The 16,355-nt window shown below is 37.5% G+C and overlaps 1 protein-coding gene across 2 annotated transcripts in view; it reads right to left on the bottom strand.

Annotated features, from left to right (window-relative positions):
* DCDC2 (doublecortin domain containing 2) overlaps positions 1 to 16,355 on the bottom strand; it is a 70,954-nt gene that overhangs the window by 30,536 nt on the left and 24,063 nt on the right. For both annotated transcript variants that reach the window (XM_074870747.1, XM_074870752.1), the window contains 5 exons: positions 15,888 to 15,964; positions 15,631 to 15,762; positions 10,923 to 11,069; positions 9,797 to 9,851; positions 6,992 to 7,193 (listed from right to left, as the gene is read on the bottom strand). In XM_074870747.1, the coding sequence (XP_074726848.1) occupies positions 6,992 to 7,193; positions 9,797 to 9,851; positions 10,923 to 11,069; positions 15,631 to 15,762; positions 15,888 to 15,964 (613 nt within the window). The remainder of the gene's footprint in view (positions 1 to 6,991; positions 7,194 to 9,796; positions 9,852 to 10,922; positions 11,070 to 15,630; positions 15,763 to 15,887; positions 15,965 to 16,355) is intronic.

Raw genomic sequence — 16,355 nt, 5'->3', positions numbered from 1 at the left:
TAAACCTCCACTGACGACTATTTAAAAGAAAGGTCTGATTTTCTAAGAAACAGAATGTAGCACCATAGAAACTGTTATACCAGATCAGATCTGTGGTTCATCCACATCAGTACCCTATGTCTGACAATGTCAGCACAGGATGCTTTAGGGGAGAAAAAAAACAAACCAACAAACAAAAAAAAAGAAAACAAAACCCAACAGTAGCCGGATAATGGCTAATCTATGCTTTGATTTGAAATACTCCTTCTAATTAGCAACTGGTTTAGAATTTGATATGTGAATTTTTACATCACATCCACAGTTTGTTAGGAATATCTATCATAATGCTGGGTATTATTCTTATCCAACCTAGTATTTTTAAATAAAAAGACTTCCCTTCTGATGCAACAAAAATCCCAGGTTCTTTTGTTTCATGTGTATTTTTTCATATCCCTAACCATTTTTTTCTTTCCATGAGGTTTTGCTAAGTCTACAATGCCCTTCCTGAGATGCAACTTCAAAGAATCACAGATAAGCTCAAAGTATTGATTTTATATACCATGGGATATTCACTATTCTTTTACCTATTGCAACGTCTTACTGACTCTTTAATGACCTCTGCTGTAGCATCAGAAGAGATTTTCACAAAACTGGTTTAATCAATGTTTTTCCAAATATTTATCACTAAAGTAGCACCCTGTAAAGTATTTCAGTTCACCATTTACCTACCATTCTGCATTGCTTTTGCTTTACCAACATTCACTTGATATCGCATCATCTAGATGGTCACTTAGCTTTCCACATAGAAACTTTGACTTTTTTTACAAACTATGAATATACAATGCGTCCTTCATCAGTAAATCTTGCTGAGCACCCTTTTATTCAGCACTTTACAACCAATTATAGCAATGGGAAAAAACAAATAACTATTTCCTCAGAAACAGGTTTATTTCCTTAGAAAGAAGTTAGATGCTCTCTGCTTATTGCTCCCCTGATGCTTAATGAAACCTACAATACCAAGAGAATCTGAAAGGCTCCAAAAAAGATTATTCACAAAAGATATTCACAAATTTTCTTTTAAAAAGTGTATACATACACTATTAACAGCATCAGCTTCACAGATGAGCAATCAGCAATGACACAGGTATGAAAGTGTCACAGCAGCCTACAGTACAAACTAGAAAGCTGCTGAAAGTCAACTGGCTCAGTCATCAGCAAGAAGGAAGCCTCTGCCTCTGGTGCATCAGCACCACCTCAACAGTATGGAAAGCATAGCAGACAGCAGTGACTCCCTACAAGATGTCCCCTAAGGATAAAAAAGGACAAGTAGAAACGGAGTTGGGAACTTCTCCTGCAGCACATCTTCTCTAGTAGGAGTTCTCCATGGAGTTAATCAGAACAAAGGTTGTCAAAGACATTCTGGCTTGGGTGAGAAAGCTTTCCCTGCAGCAGTACCATGACCACTGCAGGGCACAGGTACAAGAAGTGAGCTTAGAGTACAGATTTGCTTGAAGACCCACCCGCTCAGAATACTGATTTCTGCAAAGTGCAGAAATGAAGTTTACAACAGCAGGCTGAAATCCAACTTCAGTAGCAGCTATGTTTGGGAACACTTAGACAAGAACAATGACAACACTGTTGCTTGACATACAGAAAGTTGGAAATAGCACCAGACAGGCCACCTGGTGAATCTGGTGCCCCAGCTGACATCCCAGAACACATGTTTTCCAAAGAACACTGCAAATGATGGTCCTCACATTTCCTGTTCTTATTTCAAGAAGGTGGTAAGTACATTCAGATGTACTCCCTGGGAACAAGAGATGGACAGGCAGATTAAACCCAAGCAGCCTACTGAGCCATGAACAACAAGCTGTAGGATATAGATACAATAGGTCATCTGGGTATGACAATACTTTCAGTGTTTGCATATTTCTAATATTTTTTCTTTCCTGCTTCATTGGCATGCTAAAGATCACCTTAGTATGTCAAAAGAAGCAGGCAGAGAAGTCAGCCACAACATGGTCTGCTTGAAAGAGGCAAACTAGTTTGGTTCTTTCATTAGCAAGGAAACATTGTAGTGAGACTTCCTCACTGTGAGCTTTCTTTCTGGTAGAGAAGGGGCTGAACAGGTCAAAACTGAGCCAGGTGACTCTCCTATGATGCACCATAAAAACAATGCCAATGCTGACAAGGGCAGAATGTTTCAGGCTTTGCTTACTTCACACATCTACTTGTTTCTCAGATCCCCCACTAACAAGAGTTGTAGTCAGTGGGCTCATAAAGCTGATTTGACTGATGAGGGTCTCTAGGGAAAGGTTTTGAAGGGGACTACTCCGCTATCTACCTCTGTTCCAAAATGTACATCAACCAGCTAAGAACTTCCACTTCCCACCTGCAGATAGATAATTTGGTGGAAATACTTAATCAAGCTCCTGTGCTATATTTAACTCAACAGATAGTCTCACGGGTGAAAAATATTCAGCTAATGAGAAATAAAGAAACAAACTTGATAGCAAAACAGGCTATCAAGTCACAAAATAATATGCCTTTGGCAGTAAGTTTAACCTCATCACAAATCAAACAGCAGTTCAGTCCCTTCAAATAATAAAGGACAGAAATATGGTGTAATGCTGACCTCTGTAACCCTCTATTTTTACAGTCCAACTGGCTTTCTGTAAGGGCAGTCTTTGACACGGAGGGCTGCCTGGGCAGGAGGATACTGAAGTTGCAGCACTCCACGCTAACAGCTCACAGCTCCTACAGCCTGCCTGGCCTGTGCTTCAGGTCACTCCATCTTGAGCTGTGACCAGAAAAAATGCTCAGGAGAGAACTGCATAGAAGATGACCCTTTGGGATCAGTATAGTATATTTTCTTTGAACTACTTCACTACAAGCTACCCAAGTTCTGACTACAGTGGAACTCCCACACTGGGTCACACCTGAGTGAAAAGACCTTTGCTCTGATTTTTCAAGAGTTGTCCTCCTTCCCCAGATTTTGCCTGCAAGTGCCATAGTCTCTCACAAGCAGACAAATATGGGCAAAAAAGTGCAAGAGCAATTTAAGATTTCACATCCCACATGGAGATGTTTATTTCTTAGTGCTTTTGAGTCTCCAGAGAGAAGCCTGCTGTTCATTTACATGGGAAAGAACAGAAAAGGAACATACAGTGACAGGCTTCGGTTACCAAACATGGCATGGTGTGTTAACTCCTCTTTTACATTTGTAGGATTCAATAGAAAACAAATAAAATAAAATATCTGTCTACATGCATAAAACCTAGCAAAGTTATTATCTGAGTAACACACAACCTACTATTAGTATATTGCTCAAGAATAGTTCCAGCTGTAAAACTACCATCACACTAATAACTTAAAAAAAATATTTTAGAAACTAAATGCCGTCTCCAGAGATTCTCAAAGATCAGGGTAAATTTAAACAATTGTAGCTATAAATCTAGACATTTCCTATCTCTCTGAAAGGCATTATTGCCTCCTAGGGAAATGTATACTAAGTACATTGAAGCACTCAATTTCAAAGTAATTGAGTGGTGTGAGGTACCACTAACAATCTTATAGGTGCATTTTAGTACTTAATTTTAATGATGAAATACATGAATTTTTTTCTGGAACATTAATTATTTCAGTATGAAATAATTTCCTATATTTTGTGCCACATTCATAACAATAGCACATTAAAAATTTCTGGTATACAGTCATCACTGGATTAAACATTGTGAATTTTTGGATTTTGCCACTATATTGAGTAAATTACCCAATCTACCATGCTTCAGAACAAAACAAAAAGAAACTGCAAGCAGTGTGGAGTCTTCAGGTTAAACTGGGTTAACAGGGTGATTATGAAAAAACGTATCATTTGATATGAATGCCTTGCCTGCTTCCTGCAGTAGAAGCAGCAACAGCTATTAGCACCCTTTCATAGTCCTGCTCCGCCTCCTTTCCAACACTGCACCTCAGATGCTTCCAGAAGGACATTTCTCCTTCTCTTTAAATGGTGACACATGGCACTTGCCTCAGTGGGTCAAAAGAAACCTCAGATATTTTGCCAACAGCATCAACTCTGGTCAAAAAGTTGGATACCTTTACCAGCCTGTTTGACCTCACACAATTCAGAAAATAAACCAGGTACGGAGGCTGAATTACCCTCTCTTATAATGAAACACACCTATTTCAGAACGTGGTTCAGATATAGTGCTTGTCTACTATGACAAAAACCATTGCAGCTAGCACAGCTGTACCTCTTCCAGAGAGGGGAAAAAAATCTACAACCAAAAAAAAAAAATCTCTGTGGATTTTAAGGGACGTGAAGCACTTCCTTACAAATTCCTAGACAAAATGACTAAAGGGAAAGAAAATGGATGTTTAAGCTGAACTAGAATAAAGTAATAATAAGGATGCACCTCTTGTCAAAATATAAGCAGTGCTGAAAATCACTTTAAAGACTTGTGATGCAAAGCTTAAGGCAGCTTCTTCCTGGAATATTTTTCACTTGATCTGGCTGAACAAATACTAGGGAATTTAACTGGGGAAAGATAAGTCTGTAGATGCTCACAAGTCTGCCTTTGTCACTGTGGTTGGCCTAAAGACTTATAGGAACATGAGATGGTTTGCTTTTTGTGCTTGGCAAAAGAAGACAGTTCTCACTGGCTTAGTATACGTCTCCTTATGAACAGAGATCCACTGAGAGCAGGGATTAGACGGCTCTGGATTTCTCATCCCATACTGTTGTCTGAATTTAACCTAGAGACTTCATCTCCCTCAGCAACTGGCTGCATGACCAGCTAGGTCTATCTAGACTTGCAGAACAGCACACACATCAAACCGCCCATTCCCGCTTCTTCTAGTAGGTCTTCTTCATACATGGAGGATAAATAGAGGAGCACAGAAAGAACAGAGAGCTTCTCCCAACATACCCTTTAGCTCAAACCACAGAACTGGCTGCCTTGAACAGCTTTTCCTACTTACTCAAGACTCACAAAGCATGGAAAAGCTGAAGTTAGACACAAGCAATCCCTTCTTGATTTCCAACCATTTCTGTCAGCAGGTGAGCAGCAATAATGCTAAATATGGAGAAGTAAATATATCCCTATATTTGTCTGCTATCTACCAAAGTAAGATTTGTCTCTGAGTCACTGCCTGCTGAAAGGACAAAGAAACTATTGCTACTTCTAATACTCTCCCCTCCACTGGGAAATGAAAGAAAGCAATCGGAAACCTCCAATAACTTAATGCAAGGCCGTCAAAAGCAAAGCACAAATTTCTCTCACCTTGGCAAGAGGGGTCCGTTTGCTTCCAGGAAACATCTGTAGAAACTTTACTGACAAAAATTCTCAGGCCAGAAAAAATAGCATATAGAAAATCAGTATAATGGCACTATACCTATCAGAAAAAGTTACATGGCTTGGCTGTTCTTAATGTAAAAGGTCTGACTGAGACCTGTCTAGTCATAAGTAGAGGTGCAGAGCAGCTCAGTACTCTGAACAGGAGAGTAAATCAGAACATGTGGATTTTGAGCTCTGTATAAAGAATTCTGTACCAGCATTTCCCAACAGAATTCAATGCATCTGTTTCAAAAACAAAATCAACAAACCATACGTATCAACGATTGAAGATATCCAGGGTGGACAACCACCTAAATGTAAAAGCCCTTCCCTGCATTCTTTGCATCTTATATCATTCTGAGCCTTCAAAAATGGTAAGCCAAGCATGCAAGGGCCCTTCTGAGAGGTCAGCTCTGGTAGTCGCTCCCTCATGTTTTTAGCATGCACCACTCAGTCTGTGAAAAGTGGGGGTGCACCATGATGATTTCAAGGAGAAGAATATATTCAGTCATTTCATGTGTTATAAAGGACAAATGTTTCCAGTCACTTTCATTATAATATAATCGTTGTTCTTCAGTAAGAAAAAAAACTTGACCAAAAGAGAGTTGGCTAAAATTATGTTCATTTACCAGAAAAAGGAAAGAATGGTATTTGAATCGACACTAAAATAAACCTGAAATTCAACAAGCTAAGTCCTGAAAAGACAATTATATTACAAAAGATTATATGTCATTGATCTTTTAAAACACAAATTTACAAACCTGCTGCTGACTCAAAGTAAATTTACAGCTCATGATTCTAGCCAGAGGTACAAAACTATGCTGTTGGATGACATACACTGAAGTTTTAGATCACAATTTGTTACTGCACACTTAATTATTAACACTTAAACAGCAGTGAGAAGAAATGTCAAATGCTATGAAAAGTATAATTTATTTCTCCTGGCAGATATTAATTGACCTGTATTAATGACTTTTGGAACTATTACTAATGAGGAAAAATAGCCATTCCAGCATGGCAGCAATACCTGTAGTGAGGGGACAGTCTTCTAGCCATTAAAAAAAATGAGGGGGGAGAGGGAGTATCACACCATAAGATAGAAAAACATCCTCAAAGAGGATGTTTACAACTAAATTTCTAAATTGCTGCCACAGCACAGTGGGGGAGAAATTCTGAAAGTGCCTCCAGCAGCTCTGCTGTATGATTAGTCTCAGCAGCTATCAGCTAACTGGAGTTTATGTTTGTGTTATTCCCCCAAGGTCTAGTCATTTTGTTATACAGAACCAGGCAGCTAACCAGGGATCCTCAGGGACAGCAAGGTATCCTTTGAGCAGACCAGCTCCTTTTCTTCACTTTTTTGCAGGGAAGAACAGTGGGAAAATGTTCAAAATATGTTTTCTATTATGCTTTTATCAAAAACATAAAATAGGACCATATTAGTTTAACTTCCAAGGTATACTAAAAATCATATACAGCCTCCTGTGGTATGTAAATGAAGCCAGGAATGTAGCAGTTATGCATAGGTACATTTCCTAGGCAGAACTTTTGTAAATTCAGTTAGCCAGAGTAAATGGACAATCCAAGAACTACACAAGCATATTATTTCACTATTTCACTTTTTAACTGAAGATCAAAAGCCACTATGCTACAATAGTGTTTATCTCAGTACTGACCATTATCTTGAAGGACTCCTGTGGAAGCTGTTACTCTTATTGTCTGTTTTACTTTTGTAGAGTTGTTAGAAAAGTGTCGTCTAGACACAGAATCCTCTGAATTCTGGCTTTTTTTGTCTTTCCTTTTCAGAAGCTGAGGTGAGGAACTGTTTTCTCCTGTGTCACTGGATCCAACAGTAGATTTAGATTGCCGATCATTTCCCTGAAAACAAGTGGATCAATGATAAAAATTACAGGGTTTTTAAAATCATTTTATTTTTTTATTATTTTACAGTTTATCAATAATAAAAATTACATGTTTTTTTTTTATTTCATTATTTCAGCCTTTTAATACTAAGGATTGGTATCAGCTGTTAAAGAAGCATATTAATTTATAATCAGTACAGTTAAGTGATATCTTAAACTATCCAGAAAACTGTAACTATCTCATCAATTTACTATATAATCCAACTGATTAAATGCTGCTCAACAATTCCCAGAAGAAAATAACACATTTATTATAAGGAAATAATGCTCTATATGATGAAAAGAATAGCTAGGTGAATCTCTACATGCACGCATATGATACATAGCTATATCTCATCTATGCATATGTGTGGAAAGTCATAAGATGTAACATATATAACTTGTGAATAATTTATTGCCTGTGTAAATGAGATATGGACATTAATCTAAGGTCAAAAGCAGCTAGAAGAGGATGACAGTCTTCATGTGGCAGTAACTCTGACTACCAGGAGGATACTAAGAAAGTGGTCTGCCCACACATCACCTCTGAATCACCTCCAGGGACATCAGCCAGTTCCTCTGCTCACTCTACGGTGTATTTAGAAACAGAACCAGAAACCTGGTCCTTATTTTTACAGCTCTGATGTATGTATGATCCTGGGTGTACTAGCCAGAGATTTTATTATTTATATACATTTTTCTTCAGTCTAAATCTGTTCATAATCAACATCATAAAAACCTGAACTGTACATAGCAGATCTTTAAGGTGCTGCTTATATGGTTCTAGGCTGTGTAAAGACTTTACCAACTGAACACCTTCATCGTTGTTGCTTGTTAGAGGCTGTCAGTCCCCTCCTTTACCCAGTCTAACAGCACTTGTAGTTTCTTCCTAACCCAGCTGTGTAAAAACACTCCATATAACAACAAAATACTCAAGCAGATAGGGCAGAAAACCTTATCAGTATCTGGAACTTATCACAGTTCACCTTATCACAGGCTTAGCTGAATCACCAAAGATGAATATACTCTACTTCACAGTTTTGCTTAGTGTAGCTGCATGAACAATTCATGCCATTTTAGAACTTGCCCACCAGAAAGGCCTTTCATTCTGCAATGATCATGAACAATTCTTTTCACCTCACTGCTAAAGTTAAAAGGTAATACTATATAAAATTAAAATCTTTCAGAAAAATAAGTCCTGAACAAAATCCCATATCTCAAAAAAATTCTGCATACATTATTACATTTTTATCTGATTCTTCTAGTTTTCACATAATCAGTAGAAATCAGTTCTGTTTAAGATATCTTACTTAAATACATCTAGCTTTTACCATCTAATCTACCATTTATTTACCAATACCATCAAATCTACCACTTATCCTTTCTCTATAAAAATAAATGAGAGCACAGCAATATTTCAGTCTCTTCTAATTCAAACAGGAGACTGTTACTGCCAAGCAATAATAGTAAAAAAGTGTAGATATCAAATTGAAGCAAACAACTGCATGATTTATACCAGTTAAAGTGTTGCATTAGATATTTAAGAGCAGTAGTACATATTTCTGCCTCCTTAAGTTTTGACACTTGTTATCAGTGTGTGTTCCAATCCCAATGGAATAAAAGTGAATATCAAATAATTTTCTGTACATGTTTTTAAGTAGTAGTAAAAGAGGCGAGAAGTTAAAACTGTAAATGAGTTATTTTTACAAATGCTAGAATTGCAAAAACAAATACCACTTGAAAATATGTTCTATACTGAGGTTTTATCTTCTACTAAATTTCGACAGAATGGAACAGACACTTGTGTATTTTATTGCTTTTTTTGTTTAGTGGCTCCAGGGTTTTTTTGTTTTGTAAACAGTGAATGGTCATGATCAACTACCACAATTATAACGGACTGAGTTTGACTCTCTGCTGTCTTGTACAGAATTGGTACAAACAGATACTTATATTCTGATTTGGCACTCTTTTAAATCATTTTGTACACATAGAAATAGCTATACAGGATACGAAGCAGTGGAGGCTCAAGGTCTGTATTTAATGGTTAGCTAAGACAAAACACAGAATCACCTAGGTTGGAAAGGACCTTGAAGATCATCTAGTCCAACTGTTAACCTAGCACTGACAGATCCCAACTACACCATATCCCTAAGCGACACATCAGATAGGAAACAGGTTTAGGGCCTTATTCAGACTCAGCATGCAGAAACACCATTTTCTGCAAGACATTTTGTAAAAGGTTCTGTGTTTTTCCTTTAGGTGTACAATTTGAATAAATAAATAAATACACAAAGATAGATGACAAGGTTTCTGGGAAAGACCTCAAGGCAGCAGTTGACCTTTGCTATGGAAGGTTTTATAAAAAATAAAGCAGTCATTATTGCAATAATATTTTCTCAGGTTTCATCTAATTGACACTGCAAACAGCTACAGATTCATCAAGCTTTAATAAGCATACCACCAGGTGGCTGTGGATTTTTTTCTGTTCAGATTTAATTAAAACCCAAAGGACAGGGACTTTCCATTTGCTGGAATTAAGCAAAATTAGAAACAAACTTTGTCATGGCATTTGATACTTACACTGCCTTTAGACTTTCGAGAGCCCACAATCGGAGGTAGTACAGAGGCTTTGGAACTGCAGAAATAAGCCATATCTTAGAATTGTGTACACTGTCATTATCATAGACACTATGTATCTATAACCAAGTCAGATAACACCAAGTCAGCTATAGCAACAGCGTTAGTTGTTTTATTCATTGTGCATTTTTACTAAGAATCACTCATTTCTGTTCACAGGACTATACTTAAATGCATAATCATTAACTTATTGAAACAGATGCATTACATTTCCCCACAATGCATACTTTACATGCCGAAAATTTGCAGAGCAGTATTCAGTGAATTACTAAGTGAAAGATCCTTACAACTATTAGAATGAAAACTTCCAGCAATTTCAACAAAACTCTGCATACATCAGTTGATTAACATAGTTTTTCTCTGCCCTTAAATTCACTTGTTGCAAATGCTGTTTCCCAAAATACTTTCAAGTTATTCTACACCTGCTCATTAAAAAAAAAAAAAATAAACTACACCCCAGTTTATATGCAGAATATGGGACAAATTCTCTAAATTACCCAATTTGCTGGACAAATTTCCATTTCTTTCCATTTATTTCAATGAAATGGCTCCCAATTTCCATGTTTTCCAAAGATCCTAACAGCTCAGTTTTCTCCTTACAGACACCCAGTTTAGGAATCTATTATGTGATAATTCCAGCCTACAAAAAATAGACCCAAACATAAAGCATTCTTAAGGGAATACATATTCTGCAAAACACTACCAAGCAAGGTAGATCTCAACTGCTGCGGCTTCATCTAATCTCATTCAGCTGTACACATTTGTATTCCAGGCAAAAAACAAATTAAGCCAAGTCAAAATAGCCCTTTCTCTGACATTAATTTTGTCATAGATGATAAACGGCATGTTTGTGAGATGAAATAGTCTTCTGAATTTCCATTTTCTCTTTTGTTTTTGCTATCTCAACTTCCTCGGAAGTTGTCAATAAAGTTTTGCATCCATACTAACCCATCCCTCCCTCCCTCCCCCATTTTTGGAATGATGATTTTGCACTTTAGTGGTGGTACTTTGAAAAAAAATTGACACACACAAGCACGTAAGAAGTGTATCACACAACTATAGAACTTACCCCTGTGGCCTTCTCATTGTAGATTTGCTAAACAGCAGATCACCATATGGCAACTTTTTAAACTTTTCTCTACCCACTGCAACATAAATTTGCCCATTCTCCAAGTCTGACCCATTCTGAACAAGTTTTCCATCTAAAGTATAAAGTCTGAAAAATATGAAAATGCTTAATATAATAAATGTTAAATTAGGTGTATTAAGATCACTGAAAGCTACATTAATCTAAACCTGCTAAATCATGTTGAATTTCCAGATATGAAACCCAATGAAGTACAGTGGATGCCATACAGTGATCAGTTGCTACATAAAAAAAAAAAAAAGACAAGAAAAGACAGAGCAAAAATAATTACCTAAATCACAGCTTACATAAAACTAACCAAGTATGAAGTGCTATGACAGATAAAATATTCTCATAATTTCTAATATGAAATAAATTATTTTGTACTTAGAAGGTCCTTAATGCCTTTCCCCTGAAGGGGGGGATCTATTCCATGAGTTCCTGATCTTTATACCAATTTACACCTCCCCTCTGTGCTCTGGGCACTATGCAGTAACCTGAGAACAGGGCATTCGTGGCCTCACAACTGAAAACCCAGTACCTGTCCACCTAACACAGACCAACATGATAATATTGCATATTATCATCTTAATAGAATAATAGAATCATAATAGAAGTATTGTTATAACATGTAGATCGGAAGGTTGGCACATGGCTGTACCTGGTGGGGTAAGGCTGGGAGTAGCAGGAAAAACAAGAAGCTGTGTATCTTAGGCACCCACAATACCAATAATTAATATGTCTATTACACCAGGTAGGTTTTTAACACAGTAATTTCTGTTTGTATGCTTTACTGAGAAGGAAGAAATGCATTAGGGACTGCAGGGATAGGAGGGTGGCAGTTAGCACATTACTTCTACGCTATCTCAATTACTTCATTGTCGAGTTTGTGATTTTATTTAGAGATGCTCAAAACAACGAGGAAGGAGGAAACATTCAATAATAAATAAGCTTTTTCCTGTGAAGCATATACCAAAACTCAGCATTAAAAAGTCAACATTGACAGTTTTGCATTTAAATCTTAAATGCAGGAATGTTGAATGGCTATCTTAATTGTCTTTCTAGAAGCCTTCTGCAGAAGCTGCTATATGCATTATTCCTAAATTTCAACACAATGCAAGGAGATATAAAATTATATATACACCTTTTAGGAAGAATATCAAGAGTCTGCCTTGAGAACACCCCTGACTTATGAAGGTCAAAAATTTTCAGTTTAATGGAGAAAAAGCTACATGGTGGGCACAACCTTGAATAAACATAGAAAAAAAAAGATGTAGCTTATAGAACCAGAAATCACACAATAGCTGAGGTTGGACACAATTTCTGGAGACTGCTCAGTCCAACCACCCCATGCAGAGCAAAAGCAACTAGACTAGGTTGCTCAGGGCTGTGTCCAGGTGTGTTTTGAATAACTGCAAGGATGGAGACTCCACAACTGTTCTGAGCAACCTGTTCCAGTGTTTGATGACCCTTACAGTAAATTTTTTTTTTTTTCTTCTGTTCAAGTGGGATTTCCTGTATTTCAGTCTGTGCTCATTGCCTCTTGCCCTGTCACTGGGCACCACTGAAAAGAGCCTGGCTCCAACTTCACTTGCTCCCACCAGGTATTTATACACATTAACAAGATCCCCCTGAGCTTTCTCTTCCCCAGGCTGCAGAGTCCCAGCTCTCCCAGCCCTCTTCACATGACAGATATCTTCAAGCCTTTAATCTTTGTGGCCCTTTGCTGTGCTAGCTCCAATGTGTCCACATCTTTCTTATAATTCCTCTCATGAAAGTACCTTGATTTTCTAGGTGCCTCCTGCCATATAGAAGTACCTTGGTTTTCTATGTGCAAACACTGAAAGTTCTCAAAGGTGAAATTACAAAAATTAAAAATCGTGATCACATAGCTGCTTCTTTGAGAAGAGGTATGCTAACTCTGAAGCACCCCCTTTGTATTACTCATATTTACTTTTTAGTGCAAACATTTCACAGGCATGTCAGCAATTCAAAGAGCAATTTATGTTTCACTACCATGTAGACAGCATCAATTACACACAATGAAAATAAAACAAGCAATCTAAAACTCAGCAAGAAGTCTATTTCTGAATTATTCTCACTGTGTTTTGCTAGATTACATTTTGCTTTGAGGAACTCGGGGGGAAAAAGCTGCAGATCAGTGTACCACAGTTAAAGAACTGTTTTATAGATTTAGATGGTGCTGCAGGTATATAGGGGTAAATACAAAAACGACTGTGGGTTTTTGTTCCTAACCTTTCACTTTGCTTGTGTTTTAATGTTATATTTAATGCACAAAAGTTGGTTGCTTAATATAGCTCCTAAAAAAAGTTATGGATTATATGGCAACCTCTAGTTGTATTTTTCACCCTGAAAATAATAATCACAATAAGTGAATCAAATATAACCAGTCACTGAAGGTGAAAGTGAAATTAGAAATGCATTTTCAAAAAATGGAACTTCAAACAAAAATAACTATTGACTTAACAAGCATCACACAAGTTTTGCGATGCTTATTTCTTAAGCCTTCTACCCACCCACCTGGCCACAACCATTCACAGACCAGCTGGGTTCTCTCTGGCTGGTATTACGCAACAAACATGTCCTTGGAGTCACTTGTGGTCACTGGGGAATGACCTAGGGCTTGTCCTGGGGGATGTTAGTGGACCTCCGTTTTCCCTCTGAATCCAAGCCAAAAAGTAGCAGCCAAAACAAAGCAAGCATACAGGCTGACAAAGGAGACAGCAAAGACAGAATCTGTGGAACCAATATCCCCAAATTCCCAGTTGTCGATGCACCAGGCACCTGCCCATCAGCTTGCTGTACCCCATCCCCTTGCACAATCTGGCAAGCAGAAAAGCTACTTTTTCATTGTCTCCTCTCTCATATTTCTTACTTACATCCCTATTCTGATGGGGATCATCAAGAATTTTTTTTTAAAAGCCATATGTGAAACTGCGTAAGACTTGATAGCTTTGTATGTCTTTTAATAACATGGAAAAGAATAACTGCCATATGCATAATGCAGGTTCTTGTAATTCCACTTATCCTTCTTTAAAGAGAAATTATATCTTCCCAGCATCAGTGGTCTTACAGGACCTCCCCTAATGCTAACATAGTTTCAGTAAACTCCAGCAATTAATGTGTAACTTATTAAAGAACAATGATCACTTTACTAACATATTTAATATGTATTCCTAGCATTTTAAGGAAAAGAAAATGAAAACTGGGTTAATAGAAAACCAGAAAAAGGAAAACATTAAATCATTCAAAATGTCATGTACACTACCTTATTTTTTAAAGGATTAAAACTGAGCACTGAAGGGAACTTCTCAAAAGCAATCCTAGCTATGTACAGAACAATTTGTGCTTTCATGTACGTCATTCAGTTTCAGCAAGGAGTGACACCAAGTAATGAGAATAAAATGTGAAAGGTTTTTAAATTGCTAAACTGAGAGCAGAAAGAATTGGTATGTCAGAAACGGCTGTCACTTTGCTCACTTCTGAGTTACACTAGCTGAGAATCAGATCCAGAAAGCTGCAACATGTGTGTGGGTTTACATTTCTGCAAGTAAAAGTGCTAAGTAGCCAGATAATAGGAGCAAAGAAAAGCAGGGCCAAGATAAAAAATTAGATGAGAGCTAATAGTCGACAGATAGCATTACCTTAATCTTTAATCATCTGTATCAGATCTGAGAAAGCAATCAGCACTGAAAGACTACCTTATCTTCACTGATTTCAGAAAGATTTTGCAAGCTTAGCCTCAGCCATTGCGTAAGCTGTGAAGAATGATTTTCCACAAAAGGCCCCTTCCCATCTGACGAATGGATTTCTGTAATGTGCTCTGCATGGGGCAACACTGGAATGTCAGTAATTTGCCCATACACACCTTGGCAGCCCACTTACACTGCAACGTTTCTCATGGAAACTGCATATATCATTTTGCTCTAAAACTTGCAACAACTACCAAATCCTATTTTAGAGAGCTTATTTTACGTTGTAAAAGCCTTAAAGGGACTGAAACTTACCTATCCAAGAGGTCACCTCCTATTCCTGGGATACCACAACTCAGACCAGCTGAGATACTGGAATTGGCAAACCCCCAACTACAACTTTGGCCTTGGCTCTTACTAGGAGGCAGAGCTGGCTGAGTATAAAGCACATCCTAGTCATAGCACAGGTCTTCAAAAACCAAATAATCTATAATAATTTCCTTGAAATTGTTTGCCCCAATGAATTTAAAGAATTATCCAAATTAAAAGGTAACATGGATTACATCTATCATTGCACATTCCAAACGTCTTCACCAACTTTACTGTGCCCATTTATTTTATTCAGACATGTAACTTATTTATTAATGCTAAATATATTGCATTATTACTGTATTATTACATGCCTGCTAACTATTTAATCAAGAACTAACAGTTGAAACAAATTGAGATTTTTTCTTTTTTTAAATAGCAGTTGAAATGAAACCTGAAGGTTCCTTGGAGTCAAAGTATTTCCATTTTGTGGCTTTTTGATGTATTTTAATTTCCTTACAGAGCAATTTCCCATGAAGGAGGAATGATCCATTATATCTACCTATGGAGTTTTAAAAACATATCTACACATATCAAATGTATCTTGCAAATATTCAGCATCGTGATACCTGTGAACAGCTCCACTTCTGAGGGTAACTTTTCCTGTGACCATTTCGAGAATATGATCCCAGTGATTCAGTGTTTTCCTGGGAATGAGAAGGCGCACTACGGGGCTAATAAGGTCTCCATTAGCAATCAGGCTGAAATAAAGCAAAGAAAAACCAATCTGGAGGAGCATTTTGAGCAAAACTCATCTGCAGTTAAGATACCACCACCCTACACCCCGCCCTGAAATGGCAGTTCACTAACTGAAAATTCTACTTACAAAATAGTGTAGGGCTCCTGGAATGGTTTTCGAAACCGTGCTGACACAGTGATTCTACTGTGAGTAACTGGCTTGATCTACAAGTACAAAAAGAATTAGAAATTATACACTGGGAAAGAATTTGCCCTGACCACCACCAGCAAGGGGGGCAGCGTATCTGCAGAAAGAATTTCTTCTTTAAAACATGCATTTTATTTCATTCCAGCTTCACCTCCTACAGAGCATACATAATTACTGCTGCAGGTTTATAAACATGTTGAATAACAACCACAGCATAGTATACCACAGCGCAGCGTGGCACAACATATGGTTTCCACTGAGAGGTCAGAATGGTATGGACATCTTTGGTGACTTCTCAGCTGTTGCTCCTAGAGACCCAAAGCAACACTCCCAAATGCTGTTCTTGCTTTCATAGTCTTTGCTGCTCATAACCATGGCCCAGGCAATTAAACCATCTTCTCTTTTTAA

This window comes from Strix uralensis, chromosome 1, assembly GCF_047716275.1.
Source record: "Strix uralensis isolate ZFMK-TIS-50842 chromosome 1, bStrUra1, whole genome shotgun sequence".
Classification (NCBI taxonomy): Eukaryota; Metazoa; Chordata; class Aves; order Strigiformes; family Strigidae; genus Strix; species Strix uralensis.
The sequence above is the reverse complement of the archived record's forward strand: the minus strand, read 5'-3'. Positions and strand labels throughout refer to the sequence as shown.